The sequence below is a fragment of the Macaca thibetana genome, chromosome 15 (assembly GCF_024542745.1).
Source record: "Macaca thibetana thibetana isolate TM-01 chromosome 15, ASM2454274v1, whole genome shotgun sequence".
Lineage (NCBI taxonomy): Eukaryota > Metazoa > Chordata > Mammalia > Primates > Cercopithecidae > Macaca > Macaca thibetana.
In genome coordinates this window covers 89,663,517-89,683,257 of record NC_065592.1, presented here as the reverse complement: position 1 = coordinate 89,683,257, position 19,741 = coordinate 89,663,517, and the positions used below count along the sequence as shown (strand labels likewise).

At 35.3% G+C, this 19,741-nt stretch overlaps 1 protein-coding gene across 4 annotated transcripts in view; it reads right to left on the bottom strand.

The window, feature by feature from the left end:
• The window catches only part of VPS13A (vacuolar protein sorting 13 homolog A), a 247,441-nt gene that overhangs the window by 100,005 nt on the left and 127,695 nt on the right, over positions 1 to 19,741 (bottom strand). For all 4 annotated transcript variants that reach the window (XM_050761071.1, XM_050761072.1, XM_050761075.1 and 1 more), the window contains exons 33-39: positions 19,303 to 19,607; positions 11,820 to 11,967; positions 8,189 to 8,342; positions 3,200 to 3,327; positions 2,646 to 2,815; positions 1,850 to 2,067; positions 912 to 1,144 (exon numbers count right to left, since the gene is read on the bottom strand). In XM_050761071.1, the coding sequence (XP_050617028.1) occupies positions 912 to 1,144; positions 1,850 to 2,067; positions 2,646 to 2,815; positions 3,200 to 3,327; positions 8,189 to 8,342; positions 11,820 to 11,967; positions 19,303 to 19,607 (1,356 nt within the window). The remainder of the gene's footprint in view (positions 1 to 911; positions 1,145 to 1,849; positions 2,068 to 2,645; positions 2,816 to 3,199; positions 3,328 to 8,188; positions 8,343 to 11,819; positions 11,968 to 19,302; positions 19,608 to 19,741) is intronic.

The window sequence follows — 19,741 nt, the reverse complement described above, 5'->3', positions numbered from 1 at the left end:
CAGCAAAGTGTGGTCATATAGCTATGTTCAAGCCAAAAAAGATGTGAACAGAAGAAATATATATGTAAAACTTCTAAGTCAAAACCTAAGAGAGAATTGGTATACCCTCCATTTTCTATTCTCTCTCTTTGCTTAGTGGAGGGCCAACTGTCTTGTAAATTTGGGCAACAGTTTATCTTACATCCTAACTAATATACATATATTCATTGTATCAAAATTACATCTTATATTTATATGGTGACAATGTTTAGAACATTTATGCTTCTGTAGCCGCACACCAAGCATCAGGAACAAAATACAAAGAAACAAACAAAAACATATGTTTCTATTACTCCTTTAGAAGTTCAAATATTTTTGTAAGTATTTGCTGGGAGTCAGCCAGTTCACTTGAAAAGATGTCTGTAAAGGAATGATTTTTAAGTAGAGTTATAAAGAGGAGGAAGGCCAAGAGGTTACTAAAGTATCAACGTGAACTATGTCAAAGCAAATGGCCGAAAGTTCAAATGACATTACATGAAGACAAGGAAAAACGCATTATTTGAGCAAAAACATCCAAATGGGAGAAAAAAGTTAAAACAATAAAACTGAAACAACACAGCAAACAACTGGCAGAAAGTCTTAAAAGTCCAAAGAGCTATTTGGAATTGACATGATTAGAAAGTCAAAGTAAGATCTTAACTGAAAAGTGTCAAGATGAACCCAACTTTTTACTGAGAATATTCCCACAAATACTAACAATAATGAGCAACATCTGGAAGAATGAAAGAGTTTCAAAGCTGGTCAATAACATTCTAAGCTAAGCTCTCTAAGCAGAGAGAAGACATTTTACAGAGCAAGTTTGGAAAACATGTAGGTAGTTTTTGTTTCCTAAATAGTTTACAATTAAGCAGATGATCAGATAGTTAACTCACAGTAGTGACTTTGCCTTTTCTCTTGATTGGAAGAAACGGGCAGGCTCTCACTTGGAGATCTTTAATAGCAGCAGTCATTGTGCTATTTTCAAGGTTACCTTTATAGCAAATTTCACATTGTGTTGTAATGACTAAGGCAGGAGCATCATTTTTTGTCATGTCAGCCACAAACACAATTTCAGGATTTTTAATAATAACATTAATTTCCCACTTCTCTAATTCCTGTGTAGGTACTAAAACAAATAAAAATAAATTAATAAATTAAAATATTTGCTAAATATTATGAATAATTTATTATTTATAAGAAAATAATAAAATGAAATAATAGTAAAAAGTAAAATAAAAGAATCTTAGATTCCAAAGGAATCAACTACAACCCTTAGTGAAGATTTGAAGAAGCTATAGGCATAAGAACATTTTTAAATGAGGGGGAACTCTCCACTATTTAATTGGAAAGCCTAGACCCTAATCTAGTTTCCAATTCTCAACTTGATACTCTTTCTACTATACCACAGTAAATGACATATTACAAAAAGATAACAGAGAAACCATATGTTAAAAGCTAGGAATAAATACAAGAAAAATAAATGAGTGTTTTAAATTGAAATATTATCTTAATTGTGAAAAGGTATGGTTGGTTGATTATTCGCTCGCTTATTTTTTTCCATTAGGCAAATTCCTTCATGTTACTGCCTGAAGTACAATTACTTATTCTAATATAGGTTTCATAATTTTTAAATGCAATATATATTCACACCTTTAAAAAATGCAAACTATACAACCTCCCAGAAAACACATTAAGGTTTTCCTTCTACTCTGAAAAATAAAATTTTAATTTCTTAAAGTATTTACCTTGATGATCTAAAAGGCTAATCAAGGTAAGTCCTGTTGTAGCACTTCAATAAAACAAATATTAAATATTTTAGCCAATAACTAACCTTCTTCCTTAGCAGTCCATGTTTGCACACTGGTTTCTACAGCAGTGCCTGTGGTGTAGGCCTCCAGAAAGACATTTGCAACAGTCTGCAGAAATTCTACACTTGCACAAATATACATTTCTTGAAAGACTGCATCAGTCACACAGCCATCTCTGACTTTCCTGTACTTTATATCCATCATGTCTTTTTTGTCAAAACCAACAGTCAGTCCTATCATTCTGGAAAACACAGTAACAATTCCTTACATGAGTAACTTAGAAGTAATCAAACATACGAGTAAAACTTAAAGACCTCTTATCTCTTTCACTGACAAAAAAAAAAAAAAAGCATTCTGAAGTCATGTCTCTTGGGAAGATCCATAAAGTGTTCCAAATAACAAACTTACAAATTTCTGAAACACAAATGTATCATAAATTAGGAAGTGTATGTTCAATAAGTTATGAGTCTGAATCTCAGGATATTTTTTCTTTTCAATTTTTCATGTACTTCCCATTGCAATTAGCATGGATTAACAATAATTTATATTAGAGAATGTAATTTAAATAATGTAAAAACCAATTTAATTGCACTGATTATTTCTATTTACTCAACCAATCTATCAATTATTCAGTAAGAATAGCACATAACAGAACCAGGACATTTTAAATGTTAACTGAGTACTACGAGTTGACTGAACTGAAGCTTTAAGGAACCTAGGATGCACTCAGAAAATGAACGTGCAACTCTGGAAATGAATTCTGTAAAATATATCAACAATTTTTCAAGTAAAACCTTAGAACATCATTACAATACATACCGAGGAGTTGCTTTCTTGACATGAGGCCTTTTATCATCTAAAATACAGTTTTTTAATGAGAAGGAAGAAAATGTTGAGTCATCTGTATACATTTTTAAAGTACTTATAATATTCTCCAATTTAAATTCAGCAAGTTTCAGAGAAGGATCCCGAACATCTGTAAAGGAAGCCTATGAAAGGAGAAATCAATACAAAATTACACAGAAACACAAGTCTAACGTGTATTTTATGATACGAACTACTACAAAGTATTGCCTCTGCTTATAACAAACCTCAAAATTCTCTGTCTCCAAAGGGCTCTAATGAAAAGCCAAAAATATATACATATCACTTCAATTTTACAATTTATTTTTCACATTATTAGCTACATGATAGATAACTCATTTAAAAGGGAAATGGTTACAATTATTATTAGAGTAAAAAGATCAACCACTTTTCTCGGAGGGACAGATACTACAAAATACATGTTAAGTATTAACATTTTTTACTTTAAAAACATCTACCTATGCAAATTTCGCAAGTGAAAATACATTTTCTTTTCTTCCTGGACTTACTTGTTTAGGACCTGGACTATACAGCACCATGGTGAGATAATCAGTTTTGAAGCTCACGTTTAGTGTTGTCTTAACTAGTGAGGCACGTGAATGTACTTCTACCACGGCAGCTGTCACCACAGTTGCTCCTTGAAAAAATTAAAGTTATTTAATAAAAGAAAATATATTAAAAATTAGCTCATTAAAATACCCCTGAAATAGATTTAATAGAACTATTAATTAAACAGGTATAGTAAAATGACATTCAAGAAAATAAAATACTAGGAAATTCACATGTAAAACTCAGTTTCTGGCTTAGGACTCTTTCCATAATAATTTGGGAATATTAATTGAACACTTGGTGTTTCTCTTTCCTTTTGATGCTTCTGTTTCCACTACTGTTCTGTTCCAAGGAAAAATAGACCTAATCACTGAATATGTTTTGGGGATTAAGTAAAATAGCACATGTAAAATGCATACTACAGTACCTGGCACATAATTTAGTATTCAAATTTTACTTTAAAAAACTAAAACCAAGAGACATTTAAAAATTTTTTCTATTTATGAGAAGAATCCAAAATTTGTTTTCTACATTTAAATTTTGAATCAGGACATTATATGCACATATTAAATGAGCTTAAAATTAAAACACACCACTTTCTAATTCTCGTTATATCTAACTTCAGAGAAAAGTACCATCATGCCAGGTAATATATTTTCAATTGTGATAGAAATTTACATACAATGAAATATACGTATCTTATATGAACTATTTGATGAAATTTGGTAAGTGTATATATCCACATAACCACCACTTCAATTAAGATACTGAACACTTATATCCCTCTAGAAAGTTCCCTCTTAACACCTGCTAGCCAATCCTCAACCTCTCTACCATTCTAATTTCAATCATCATAGATGAGTTTTGTATATTTTTAAATTCCATATAAATGGAGTCATACAGATTGTAAAATTTTCTGTGTGGCTTCTTTCAGTCAACATAATGTTTTCGAGGTTCAACCGTGTTGTTCCATGTACAAGTAGTTCACTCTTACAGCTACTCATGCACTCTATGAAAAGAGTTTATCCTCCTATTGATGAAGATATGAGTTGTTTCCAGATTTGGGCTACTATAAGTAAATCTGCTATACGTATTCCTAAATGAGTCATTTTGTGTATATATGTACTTATTTTGGGGTGCGGTGGGAGTAAATACCTAGGTCTGGAATTGCTCTGTTAAAGGTAGGTATATGTTAACTGCCAAACTCTTTGCCAAAGTGGTTATACTATTTCACATTCCTATCAGTAGTCCATGAGAATTGCAACTGTTCCACATTCTCATCAACCTTTGGTGTTGTCAGTCTTCTACAACTTAACTCATCTGGTGAAATGTGAAATTTTCCTGATAAATAATGGTATGAACGACCGGGCACAGTGGCTCACGCCTGTAATCCCAGCACTTTGGAAGGCCGAGGCAGACGGATCACGAGGTCAGAAGATCGAGACTATCCTGGCTAACACGGTAAAACCCCGCCTCTACTAAAAATACAAAAAATTAGCCGGGCATGGTGGCAGGCGCCTGTAGTCCCAGCTACTCGGGAGGCTGAGGCAGGACGTCAACCCAGGAGGTGGAGCTTGCAGTAAGCTGAGATGGCACCACTGCAGCCTGGGTGACAGAACGAGAGAATGTAAACATTCCAGGAACAACTTAAAGACAAAAATGTATTCTGCAAGTGAGTGTAACATTATATTACATTAATTATGTCAAGTTTGTTGCCATATCTTATCATTTACCAGGAGTGGTGTGTTCAAATCGCCAACTATGATTCTGTATATGTGTATTTTCTTCTTTAGTTCTGTCAATTTTGCTGCAGATATTTTACAGTTCTGTTATTAGGTATATACACATTTAGGATTGTTGCATCTTCTTTGTGAATTGACACTTTTATCATTATTTGAAAAAAAACAAACCTTGTAATGAGTCATTCAGGAGAAAGATGAACCCTAAGGGGATATTTTCATGGTCTCAAGGAAACACGGCTAATTTTTAGGGTGATGACGTTACTATATTTAAAAAGTAACGTCCTTATTGCTTATGGAAAAATAGCAAGCAATGGTATAATATCTGGGATTTGCTTTAAAATATCTTATAGGCTGGAGGAAGAAGGGGGAAGAGCAGAGTGAGGGCAGTAACAAAGCAGCCACATGATATTAATGAGTGAAAGTGGGTGATGAATACATGTGGGTTCATTACCTTATTCATTCTACTTTGGTATATGTGTAAAAATTTCCAGAAGAAAACAATTAAAATAACATACTCAAACATCTGTTTCTTGTTACATCAACTGCAGACATTATCTCTCACTCTTTAAGCCCTTACTATTTGTTTCCCCTGAACCATCTTCCTCTTTACAGCTTTGTTTAGTAATGTCTTTACTTCTAAGTTATCACGGTTCATAACATTTACTTTTTTATTTACATAAGAAGTCTTTGACGTGTTGTTTAACTATGACCATGTAGTATTTTTCAATGAGACTTACACTAATACTGCCTCTGCTGCTATACTGTCACAATGAGTGCACCTCTGAAAAATAAGAGGTTCTCTTCTCACATTCTAACAATGGCTCAAAATTATGCAAAATTTAGTCCACTTCTGCACCAGGGTATAGAAATTTCTTTCTTAAGAACAGAAAACACTTTCCTCTCTATATCAGTTATATAATATAGCTAACTCTGTATCCTACATACTATGTGGAATTCATGCAATTTTTCTTCTATAAGACATTCTTCCATATGGCTTTTTTTTTCTTAAAGCATTCTCATTTACTTTTTAATGAAAGCTAATTACTTTCTAGCCTATTCACACAGATAATTTGGAGATTCCTTTTCAATGCACTCCTGGGTAGGCCTAGGTTTTTTTAACCCCATATTTTCCTCTTTCCTAGATTCCCTGACTTGCTGAAATACATTTTCAGACTAATTTCTTTTACGAATGGGTATGAAGAACTCTGTCACAGGAAATCTGAGAATTATTTTCTTTTCACATTTTGGGTATTGGCTTGGCTGTGTATAGAATCTGAGCTTCAAAAACCACTTTCCTTAGAATTTTGAATACATTTCTCCATTGTCTTCCACCATCCAGGGATTCTATTCCATCATGTTTTATTGATAAATAAAAACAACAAAAATCAATCATGCAATCATTTTTTTCTAAGTCCGTGACAGGCAGCCTGTTTTCTTCTGAAACTTCAAAAAATCTTAGCTTTACCATTCTGACATCTCATGAAAATGGGTTTGCATGTGGAATCTTAGTTTATCCAATCTGCTGGAAACTCAGTAGATTCATTATAGCCAAGAGCTTCCTTCAATATTTACTTAGGTCTGGACAGTTTACAGCAGTTCTCCCTTACCCGCACTTTCAATTACCTGCAGTCAGGTCAACTGGGGTCTGAAAATATTAAGATACTTTGAGAGACAGACCACATTCACATAACTTTTATTAGAGTATATTGTTAAAATTGTTCTAATAGTTGTTCAACTCTTAGTGTGCCTAATTTATAAATTAAACTTTATCACACATATGTATGTACAGGAAAAAATATAGTTTGGGTACTATCCAAACATAGGTAATACCCAAAGTTTCAGGCATCAACTGGGGTCTTGGAACATATTCCCTGCAGATAAAACGAGAGTACTATCTTCTTTAAAGAATTACCTTCCATTTCCTCAATTATTTCTTCTGTAACACTTATTCTGGAATTGGACTTTCTGAACTAAAACATCACTCTTTAAGTTTGATCACATTTTCCATCCCTGTGCTTTTTTCTTCTCTGTCATGGGAGATTGCCTCAACCAAATATTCCAACTCAATACTTCTAATTCCATGTTTAGTGTTTTTGTTTTAAATTTTTAGCAATAATATTTAGATTTCCAGCAACTCTCCAATGCTTGGGTGAGCTGGTGGTGCTAGTGGGATCCATTTCTTATACCATCTTCTCAAAATCCTCTTAGAATGTCAGAGTTTGTTTTTTGTCTGCTTCCTTTTCTGTCACCTCAACTATCTGTTTCCTTCAGAAAACACTATTCTCTTTATCTTAGTTTCATTCATGCTTGGGTTTTTTACAAGTTTCTTCATATCTGACCATTCATATTTAACAATAAAGGACTGGTTTCATTATTCCAGCTAGTAAGGGTGGGGTTTCCTACAATGCTGTAAATGTAAAGCTGTTTTTCTGTTAGGATTCTCTGAGTAAAAATGCTGTGTAATACCTCAGGGCTTTGCAAAGGTGAGTCTTGTGAACTAGCAGGTTTCATTTTGAGGTAGGTAAGTCTGAGGATCCCCTATAATGCCAGAATGAAAACTTTATGCTTATGCAGCAAAGTCATCCCAGCACTAACTAACCCTCTGTATGTGCTGGTGCTGAACTCAGAAACCAGCCACCTTCCATGGAGCACACTGGATCTAACATTAGATGAAGCCTCTTTCTGAGTTCTGCTTCCTTCGACTCCATTCCATCCATCTCCCAAACATTTGTTAAACTCCACCATCTACTAATGATGAGCCAGCCTCTCTTTGCACCTCTAATACTCTGATATTCCTAATATCAATATAAAAGATTTGTTTGGGATATATACCACACTAGGGATAGGGAGAAGATGGGGGAAGGAGAGAAAAATGGAAAATGAGGAGCTACAAGGAAGTCAGGAAAACATGAATATAGATTGAGGAATTTTGTTACAATAGGACTAGGAACTTTCATTCAAAGAAAAAAAATCAACACAGTGACTAATGGACAATTTAGAGATGTCTGAATGGAATTAGCTGATTAGAAAGAGACTTACAAATCTTATTTTGCCCAAACTAAAGAAAAAGAAGGAAACAAAGAAGGAAAGGAGGAAGAAAGAGGGGAGGAAGGAGGGAAAAGATAGAGGGAAGGAGAGGGAAGAAGACAGAAGAAAAAGAGAGAAAGACAGGAAAGCAGGAAGAAATTTGAAGTTTTAAAAACATACCTCCTGAATGGTGTGAAGCATTAGTAGTAACTCCACTAGTGGCACTGTATTGGTCTTTTGTTACAGCAGGTGAGGCACTACCATCTTTTTCATACCATATATTGCCATGCAATGTTTTAAAAATAGTTGTTATATCTTCTTGACTAAGAATGAACTGTTAAACAAAAAATATTTGCTCTTTTTAGCACTGCTACTTCACTGAAGAATTTAACTACAGTTAAAATTCTCAGAAGAGAAAAATGAAAGACTGTTTCAATCCTCTACCACATCAATTAAACATTTTTACAAACTGAATATTCAGTTTTCTAAATGACCATGTGCTCTTTAGTAGCTTGTGAAATATAGAACTAAATTAGGTGCTAACGCCAATGAAGTTATGAATAAAGAACTATTCGTTATTAATGTACCAAATAATCTAGTAATTTTAAACCTTTAAAATGAACTTTAAGTAGTTATCTATCTACTTTGGATTTTTTTAGTTAGTAAGCACCTCATTTTACAAATGTAGAATAATCAAAAATGATACATTTGGTTAATCAAAAATTTTAGAGTTCACAATGTGTTTTACATGAACTATTTTATTTGAACCTCAAAAACGTCCTAGGTATATGGAATATAATCCTGAAATTTATTTATTTTTAGTTAGGTAGTTAGTGACTGGGTCTCATTCTGTCACCCAGGCTGGCATGCAGTCATGCAATCCTAGCTCACTGCAGCCTCAAACTCCTGGGCTCAACCTCCGACATCAGCCTCCCAAGAAGCTGGGATTACAACCATGCACCAACGATGCAATCCTGATATTTATATTTATAAGACACTGAACCTAAATGGTTAATATGCTTAGGTCCACACATAAACTAGGAACTAACTCAGAGCTAGTAATTTCAGGCCAGATGCAGTGGGTCACGCCTGTAAGCCCAGCACTCTGGGAGGCCCAGGCGGGCAGATCACTTGAGGCCAGGAGTTAGAGAACAGCTGGGCCAACATGGTGAAACTCTGACTCTACCGAAAATACAAAAATTAGCCGGGTATAGTGCACACCTGTAATCCCAGCTACTCAGGTGGCTGACGCAGAATTGTTTGAACCTTGGAGGCAGAGGTTGCAGTGAGCCTAGATCGTGCCACTGCCCTCCAGCCTGGGCAACAGAGACTCTGTCTCAAAAATAAATAAATAAATAAATAAATAAATAAATAAATAAATAAAGATCCAATTTCAAATCCTAGCTGTTACAAATTTAGTCCCAAATCAACAGCATAAGACCTGCCTTAATAGCTGTGATGGTTAATTTTGTACGTCACTTTGGCTCGGTCACAGTACCTAGGTACGTGGTCAAACATTAAATGTTTCTGTGAAAATATTTTTTAGATGAAATTAATATTTAAATCACTAGACTCTAGGTAAATCAGATTACACTCCATAATGCACGTGGACCTCATCCAATCACTTTGTATTGAAGTTGGAGGCCTTTAATAGAAAAAGACTGACCTCCTCCAAGCAAGAATTCTGCCAGCAGACTGCCTTCAGACTTGAGCTCCAACACTACCTCTTCCCCGGGTATCCTTCCTGCTGGCCTACCCCGCAGATTTTGAACTTGGTGGCATCCTCAATCATGTACACCAACTCCTTAAAATAAGTCTCTCCCTTTTCCCTCTCTCTTTACATACACACACACTCTCTGTCTCTCTCTGGAGAACCCTAACACAACAGCAATAATGTAAAAAAGATCTTTGAGTTTGGCTCACTTCTAAGTTTGTCAAAACAACAAAAAGGATTAGTTATATTTTTAGCTGTTATGGCCCCAAGGAGATAATTTGAATCACACAATATTTAATAAGTTTTACTTGTGCCAAGCTTTCTTTGACTGCATTTCAAAGATGATACACTAACTTAGTGTTTTAAAATTAAGTCCATGTGTACCTTATACATACTACTAATGTTTGGGGTTTTTTAAGCTTTCATTCCTTCATTCATTTATTCATGATGCTTATTTTGTAACTATGTAGCAGGCACTGCAAAAATAGTTCATATAATAAGCAGAAATTAAATATTACAATTTCTAAACCATGTCTTCCAGTTAGTATTTGTCTATCGCATGCACCTCAAATACTGATTGTTAACCGGCACTCTTCCTTCACTTTTGCCAGGAGCTCAGTGGAGGAAGTTCAAAGAACTGTAAGGATCCCAGGGCTGCTGATGTGCAGTATCTACATGTCAGGACAGGCTGTGTATGCAACCACCGAAAATGTGACAAGTCAGAAATCACAAGCTGCTCCACTTGGTCTGGATGGGTTAGACTAATCGATTTCACAACCGATTCTAGCCTCTCCCTGACACAGAAGATGAGGCCCAGGAGGGAACAAATATCTGGGCTCTGGGGTGAGCTGCAACAGCAGCTAACCAACTACTCAAGTGAATTAGAGTAAGGGAAGCACCAACTTTATCCTAGAGGGTTGGCCTCAAAAGGCAGCTGGGCACTTGCAGATTGTCTGCAGCATCACCTGGACATTCTGTATGGATTCCACCTGGGAAGAGCACGGGACAGCAGTGTCTTTGCTGCCCCACACAAATACGCCTAATAACTGGGCCCAGTGGGGTGGCAATGGCCCCAGCATGCTGGGTGGAACACACTATTTATGTTTTACAAGTTTCTATCTGTTATCTCACCAATATAAATAGACTTCAAATACTTATCTTAAGAAGATAACTTCCATCTCCTACCCTATAAGTTAAAGCAGCCATTATTATCTTACACACTAAGATTTTCATAATGCTATCATGTTTTATGCTCTGAATATACATTTGACTTAAAAGTCTGAAATCTCTAAAATGATGGTTTTCTCTTAATAAATAAAATTTTTACAGAAAGAAATAGGGAAACTGGGAGGTGGGGAGAAGGATTTGTTAAGTAGGTTTCTTAAAGAAATCTCCCAGAGTGTACGCTGCTATCACTTCGGCAAAGCATGTGACACACTTTTGATCTTCATCCAGTCAAGGGAAAAAACTATGAACTTGTGGGCAGTTCCATGAGAGATCTCTGAAGCAACGTCAACCAACAAGAAGGGTAAAACTAAGGTGGTGACACATTGGCCATTTTCATTTTCAACTTACGAATTCTTCTAATACTTTCTCTTCCTTTGTATAGATTATTTCATATATTTCCACGGCTTTAAATGCCATCTATATGCTGATGACTCCAAAATTAGTATTTCTAATCTAGATCTTTCCAATAAATTATCTATTAACATATCTAATTGACTACAACACCATGCCTATTATTTGTGTTCTTCATTATATTTACCACAATTTATAACTATTTTAATTATGTGTCAGATTACTTTTTTTACTATCTAACTACTACTATACCTTCCAGATCACCATCACCACCAACCTCTGCATTAAACTGGCAAGTTCCATGAAGTCAGAGACAATGTCATCGCTTCCTTGCCATTTTATCTCCAGTAATAAATGGAGACCATTTTTAAATGAATTCTAATTTAATATAATCACTACTTCAATTCTGACCAAGGTGATTATATATATACAAATTCCACTCAAATGATGCCTTATGTCCCCAAGCAATATTTTTGAACAAGCAAAACAAAAATTGTTAAGTATCCAAAAAAAAGTTACCTCCATTGGTTTCAGCTGAGCATTTACATTAAAACAAGGAACTTCCTGGTACCACTCCCAGCATAAATTTCGTTCAACCACCACCTCCAGATTTAATGGCAGTAGTAGATCCAGTACTTCCTGGTATGCATCATTAATAAATTGAGATCTATAAGTAAAGATAACGTTCTTTTAAATTGGCTCATATACATTCGGGTAGTTAAAAAAAGATTAACTTAAATGTATCCTTTTATATGCAAATAGCAGAAATCAATAATTTGTTGGGTATAAAGGGAAAAAAATCTATCAGGCTTTTTTTTTTATCTGTCAAAATGAGTTGAGTGATGTTCTATCCCACTAAAAACCTAGGTGACTTACACTAAGCTGAGTGTTCCATATTATACAGAAATAGAGCCAGGTACAGTAGCTTACACCTGTAATCCCAGAACTCTGGGAGGCTGAGGTGGGCAGATCACTTGAGGTCAGGAGTTTGAGACCAGCCTGGCCAACATGGTGAAACCCAATCTCTACTAAAAATACAAAAATTAGCTGGGTGTGGTGGCACGCGCCTGTAGTCCCAGCTTCTCAGGAGGCTGAGGTGGGAGAATTGCTTGAACCGGGGAGGTGGAGATTGCAGTGAGCCAAGATTGCACCACTGCACTCCAGCCTGGTCAACAGAGCGAGACTCTGTCTCAAAAAAAAAAAAAGGGAGGGGGGGAGAAATATGTATTTTTAAATACAATTTTGTAATATAGTAAAAACTGCAAAAGTATAAAAGTTGTATAGCAAACCATTAAAATAAGAATTATCTCTACGTAGGCCAGGAGCAGTGGCTCACACTTGTAATCCCAGCACTTTGGGAGGCCGAAGCAGGTGGATAACCTAAGATCAGGAGTTCGAGAGCAGCCTGGTCAACATGGTGAAATCCTGTCTGTACTAAAAATACAAAAATTAGCCAGGTGTGGTGGTGTGCATCTGTAATCCCAGCTACTTGGGAGGTTGAGGCAGGAGATTCGCTTGAACCCAGGAGGCGGAGGCTGCATTGAACTGAGATTGCACCATTGCTCTCCAGCCTGGGCAACAAGAGTGAAACTCTGTCTCAAAAAAAAACAAACAAAAAACAACAAAACAAAACAAAAACACTCCATGTAATTTGTAAACAAACATTATATAAGACATCGTTATAAAAACATTTTAATTCACTGATTTAGATAAGTAACAAAATATCACATATTCCCTTACTTTATAAAAAATAAGCAGCACCATATGAAATTTCTATTTCTATGAGTTAAAATAGCTGAATACATACAATTTCATATTAAGTTGAACTATATTTTCCTTTCCAAGCACTTATAAAGGTAAGACTGATACTCAGGAATGAAGAAAAATGTAGTAGGTCAATTGAACCCCTTCAAGTAACAATGTGGCCATAGAAGCCTCCCACTGTACCTCAAAGTGACAATCTCAAAGTGTTACTCCTCAATAATGTACTTATATTTTAATTAGCAGCGAATCCTTAAACTAAGGTATAACATCATGACTGTAGAATTTTGGCAACCATTTAATCAACAGGAGAGAAATATGAGAGTTCATCAGGATCTCCCAAAAAGCCTGGTACCAAGCCATTTAATGAATGAATGACAGAGTGACACCAAACTTACATATGCCTGCATGCTTGCAGTCTCCACTTAACAGTAATAGGTTAAGGAATCTAAAAGCCCCACAGGGAATGCTGCACACATACGTTTTCTTTTCTTTTTTTCAGTTATCCTCTGATATGCATATGCAATTATATATGCATCCTATCATAGGCTAGGATGCATATATAATTTTAATGGCCTTATTAGAATAAATGGCTATAAGTATTTTAATTACCCTTCTATTATTAAAATTTCAGTTTCCAATTCTTCACCCTAATACTTGGATTATTCTCTCTCTCTCTCCATATATATGTGTGTGTATGTATATATATACGTGTGTATATATATACAGACATGTGTATATATATACATACATACACACATATATACATACGTATGTGTACATATATACACATACATATATACACACGTGTGTATATGTATACATACACACACACATATATGTGTATATATATATCTTTGAGTAAATTTCTGTCCTTTGGACAAACCGTGAGAAAGAAAACTGCTACGTGAAAAGATTACTTTCTCAGGAAAAACTTTTCTTATCAGTACTACCCAATATATGGATTAAATAAACCTTTCCTATGTGCTCCCACATGCACCTTACACTTTTTCCATCACTGCATTTAACATATTGCATTTCAATAGTTTATTATGTCCTCTGTATTTTCAATTAGAATGAAAGCTTCATGAGGGCAGGAACTATGTTCATCTTATTCTCCGCTTTTTGTCAGTACTTAGATGATTGGCATGTGCCATATAGCGAATAAATATTTGCTAAATTGCAGTCAAATTGGATTAATGTATAAAGAACCTAGTCACAAACATGAATTCCCATTTTTTTTAATGCGCTTTCTAATACATTGTAACTAAACTGCATTTTCTGGGGTTTTGTTTGTTTTTTTGAGGCAGTCTCACTTCGTCATCCAGGCCGGAGTGCAGTGGCATTAACACACATCATCGCAGCCTCAACCTTCTAGACTCAAGCAATCCTCCTGCCTCAGTCCCATAAGTATCTGGGAGTACAGGCACACGTCATCACACCCAGATAATCTTCATATTTTCTGTAGAAATGGGGTTTCACCGTGTTGCCCAGGCTGGTCTCAAACTCCTGAGCTCAAGCAATCTGCCATCCTCAGCCTCCCAAAGTGCTGGGTTTACAGGCGTGAGCCAACATGCCCAGCAACTGCATTTCCAATTACCAATTATTTTACAATTATTTCAGGAAAAATTGGTTATACTTTATAACTAAGTAATTCTATTTCTAGGAACTCATCCTAAGGAAATGAATTATCCCAAAGAAATGAGTAGACAATTACATAAGTACTGATGTAATAAAGATATCAATCATCAATATAGTGTTACTTATAACAGCAAAAATTATATATATTAGAATCAAATTTATAACAAAAGGCAGATTTAGATTTTCTAAAAACTGATGAATAAAATATTTGGAAAAATTTATGCACTCAAAATAAAGACATGGAAAATTTATAGCATATTTTTAAGAAAAAAAGCTATTTGCAACACAAAACGCAATTCTAATTTTTTTTTTAAATACTTTAAGTTCTGGGATACATGTGCAGAATGTGCAGGTTTGTTACATAGGTATATGTGTGCCATGGTGGTTTGCTGCACCCATCAACCCATCATCTAGATTTTAAGCCCCGCATGCATTAATTAGTTAATTAATTAGTATTAGTTATTTCTACTAAATAACTAATTAGTATTAGTTATTTGTCCTAATGCTATCCTTCCCCTTGCCCCCCACCCACGACATGCCCCGGTGTGTGATGTTCCCCTCCTTGTGCCTATATGTTCTCACTGTTGGGCTCCCACTTATGAGTGAGAACATGTGATGTTTGGTTTCCTGTTCCTGTGTTAGTTTGCTGAGAATGATGGTTTCCAGCTTCATCCACGTCCCTGCAAAGGACACAAACTCATTCTTTTTTATGGCTGCATAGTATTCCATGGTGTATATGTGCAACATTTTCTTTATCCAGTCTATCACTGATGGGCATTTGGGTTGGTTCCAAGTCTTTGCTATTGTGAATAGTGCCGCAATAAACATACGTGTGCATGTGCCTTTATAGAAGAATGATTTATAATCCTTTGGGTATATATCCAGTAATGGGATTGCTGGGTCAAATGGTATTTCTGGTTCTAGATCCTTGAGGAATTGCCACACTGTTTTCCACAATGGTTGAACTAATTTACACTCCCATCAACAGTGTAAAAGCGTTCCTGTTTCTCCACATCCTCTCCAACATCTGTTGTTTCCTGACTTTTTAATGATCGCCATTCTAACTGGTGTGAGATGGTATCTCATTGAGGTAAATGGCCGTACTGCCCAAAGTAATTTATAGATTCAGCGCTATTCACATCAAGCTACCATTGACTTTCTTCACAGAATAAGAAAAAATTACTTCAAATTTTATATGGAACCAAAAAAGAGCCCATATAGCCAAGATAATCCTAAGCAAAAAGAACAAAGCTGGAGGCATCACACTACCTGACTTCAAACTATACTACAAGGCTATAGTAACCAAAACAGCATGGTGTTTGTACCAAAACAGATATATAGACCAATGGAAAAGAACAGAAGCCTCAGAAATAACACCACACATCTACAACCATCTGATCTTTGACAAAACTGACAAAAATAAGCAACGGGGAAAGGATTCCCTATTTAATAAATGGTGTTGGGAAAATTGGCTAGCCATTTGCAGAAAACTGAAACTGGATCCCTTCCTCACAAGCATGGCAGAAAGCAAAGGAGACATGGAGGCACGTCTTTACATGGTGGCAGGCAAAAAGAGGATGAGAGCCAAGCAAAAGGAGTTTCCCCTTATAAACCCATCAGATCTTGTGAGACTTATTAACTACCATGAGAACAGTATGGGGGAACCACCCCCATGATTCAATTATCTCCCACTGGGTCCCTCCCACAACATGTGGGAATTACGGGAGCTACAATTCAAGATGAGATTTGGGTGTGGACATAGCCAAATCATATCATCTCTCTATTATCCATCAACATGATTCTCAATCATTAAAATCCTGTTCCACTACCTTTGGTCACACTTGCTTGGCAAAAATTCAGTTTTGTCTCAATCCAACTGACTGTTGGATTCCAAACACAAAATACCAAGTACTGCATGAAAAAAAAAAAAAAACAGTATTAATTCATGGTTAACAATATCAGCAGGACCCTCAATGCTGCCTCAATACATTTTCCTGGTTTCTCATCTCTCTGCTCCTTCTTAGTCTCTTTTGAGGGTTCCTTTTTCTGCCAATTCTTTAAATACTGGTATTCCTCAGCATTCTTCCTCATATGTCCCACTCTACAAGCTTTCTTGTGACTGTGTTCATTCCAATGGCTTCAGTGACTAGCACAAATTATTACTAAGAACTCCTAAACCTAGAAGTCTAAACAACGTCACCTATATGCATCACCTAGGCACAAATATTCCACTGCCTTCTGGATTTCTTTCAAGATCTCTCCATGTAGAAGTCATGCAATCACTTTCAGGCTACTTTGCCTATTACGGAAATAATTACTCTCTGTATTCTACTGGGTTTTTCTGCATTATTCTGTCTTATCTCAGTGAAGTGCATCATCATCAAACACTGATTTCCAAGCCTGCAACTTAAAGTGAATTTTAATTTCTCCTCTCCTTTAACTCCCACACCCATTCAATCATCAGTTACTATAAATTCTGGTTAGCTCTCCACTACTTTACTCCCCTACCTTAGACTAAGTCACCTATAATTCTTATGTGAGTTACTGCAATAGTTACCAAACTATCCTTCCAACCTCTAGTTTTGTCTCCTTTGGACCTAATTTCTAGAACCTTTTCAAAATATGATCCCATTTTTATGCACCAGCCCACTATATTTATTAAACAGTACCTACCACAACAACCCAATGAGGTAGGGTTTGTTAATCCCTTGTAAATATTGCTTACTATTATATTTCTTATTCTTAGCACAATGCCTGGGATATATTTGGTGCTTAATAAGTGCTCAAGTGACAGAAATTTCTCCTTCCATCTAAGATGATGTAACATGAATGGGTTTACACTCCTGCTTGAAATAACCCTGCTCTCCAAAAAAAAAAAAAAAAAAAAAAGACAAAATTTATTTAAAATAGTTTTCAAGATACAAGACATCAAAAATGGATAATGACTCCAAAGAGTTGGGGAAAAAAATGAGGTGAGCCCTACGACTGTCTCAGTTTACTACTGTTTTGCAATAATTAACAGGCCATGGTACAGGGAGGGGGAACCCAGGAGAAGGCCAGGAAAGCCCCAGAGTAGAGAAGGTAAGAGATGAGAATCCAAGAGAAACCAAGGTAGCTAGAGTTATATAATAAAATACCAGAGAGAAGAGAGCTACACAGGATTGTAGAGTAACTTAAAATTTATAGCACAATATAAGTACTCCAATTTACAGCACTATATCATATATTAGAAATGTTTCAAATCAATAATCTTAGCTACCACCTAAAAAAACTTATAAAAAGAGCAAAATTGAGCCCAAAGCAGAAAGAAATAATAAATATTGAATTAGAAATCAACGAACGAGAAAACACAAAAACAATAGAAAAAACAATAAAACCAAAACCTGCTTCTTAAGATCAATAAAACGTATAAATCTCTAATCAGATTCATCAGTACAAAGGCAGAAATTATAAATATCAGGAATGAGGCAGGAGACACCATTACAGATTATCAATAAATAAAGAGCATTATGAAAAATTTTATGCCATTAAATTTTACAACTTAGATGAAATGCAAAAAATCTTTTAAAAAACTAGGGAGGATCGCTCGAGAAAAAATAACTTGAATAGCCAGCCCCAAATTTATTAAAGAAATAAAAACTGTGATTTAGAAACCTCCCACAAGCAAACTCTAGGACCAGATGGCTTCACTGGTAAATTCTACCTAATACTTAAGGAAGAAATAATACAACTGTACAAAAACTGTCAGAAACGTACGCATATCAAAACTTATCAAATGGTATAATATTAAAGATATGTAACTTGTTCTGTGTCAATTATGTCTCAATAAAGCTGCTTTAAAAATATTCAATTGGTCAAAGTGCAGGAGGGAAAGACAGACTCATCGGAAGCTAAAGAGAAGTAGAGAATGGGAGTTCAGTAAAAAATGAAACAAAAATAAGGTGAAGAGACAAGCAAGAGAATGATATCAAAGAAAAATGACAGAAAGAAGGAAGAGGGCAGTTGAGAAGTATAAACAGAGAAGGATCCAAGTTGGAAAATAGGACATAAATTCAGAATGGGGATTAGAAACAGCACAGAACACAGAGGACGCAGTATAAAAGCTCTGGAACTATTTGAACATTTGTTTATCCCCCTACTTCCCAACCCCATGGTTAACGAATACATAAGGTTGCATGCTACTGTTTGTTTGTTTAAATCACAGCATCAGAGCCATAGCACACAACTGACAGAGAAGATAAGGTGATACTGTATTTGCAAAGTGAATAAACATCTTACGTTAGAAATTCCTCATTTATTCCATAGCCCTGTAACTTATAATGAATTACAAAGAAGCACAAATATATTTCCTCCGATAATAAATTTTGTAGTTTTCCTTACTACCTAAGAAGAAAGTTTCAAACACTTTCTAGGTTTTTTAAAATGTAAAGACTATAATTGATTTTGCCAAAATATACTTAAGGAAGAGAGAATCACTAAATTACGTATAATTAATAAAATAAAACTCACTGTAAACAGACTACTCAAGACATTAAAGTCTTTAACGTAAAAAGTTAGAAAAATATTGCATTCCACACAAATATACTCGTGAAAAGCTTACCTGTATAGTCGCATTTCACTCAGCTTTATTGTTATCAAATCAATAACAGGTGGGGGAGAGCTCTGGCTCTCTGTTATCATATGAAAGGTATTTGTCATTGTAATTAGCCCAAAATCAGCAACAAAAACATTTTCAGAAACTGGAGACTGCGGGATGACCACAACTGGGGCTTTGATGTTAATATCCAGTGCCATTCTGGAACTCCTTCGTGCCAGTTCTTTTACACCAGTAGCAGCCATTCCAGCTGCCTGAACAGTTGCCTCAGCCAAGGCTTGTTTAGCTGCCTGAAAATTATCTATAAAAGCCTGTAACATAACAGAATTATATTCTTAAGGTTATTAATAAATAAGACATTAAATATATATTGATATTTCTGGTTTCACCTCCATTAAAAAAAAAAAAAACTTTTACTTGATATAACCAAACATTATTTATTCAA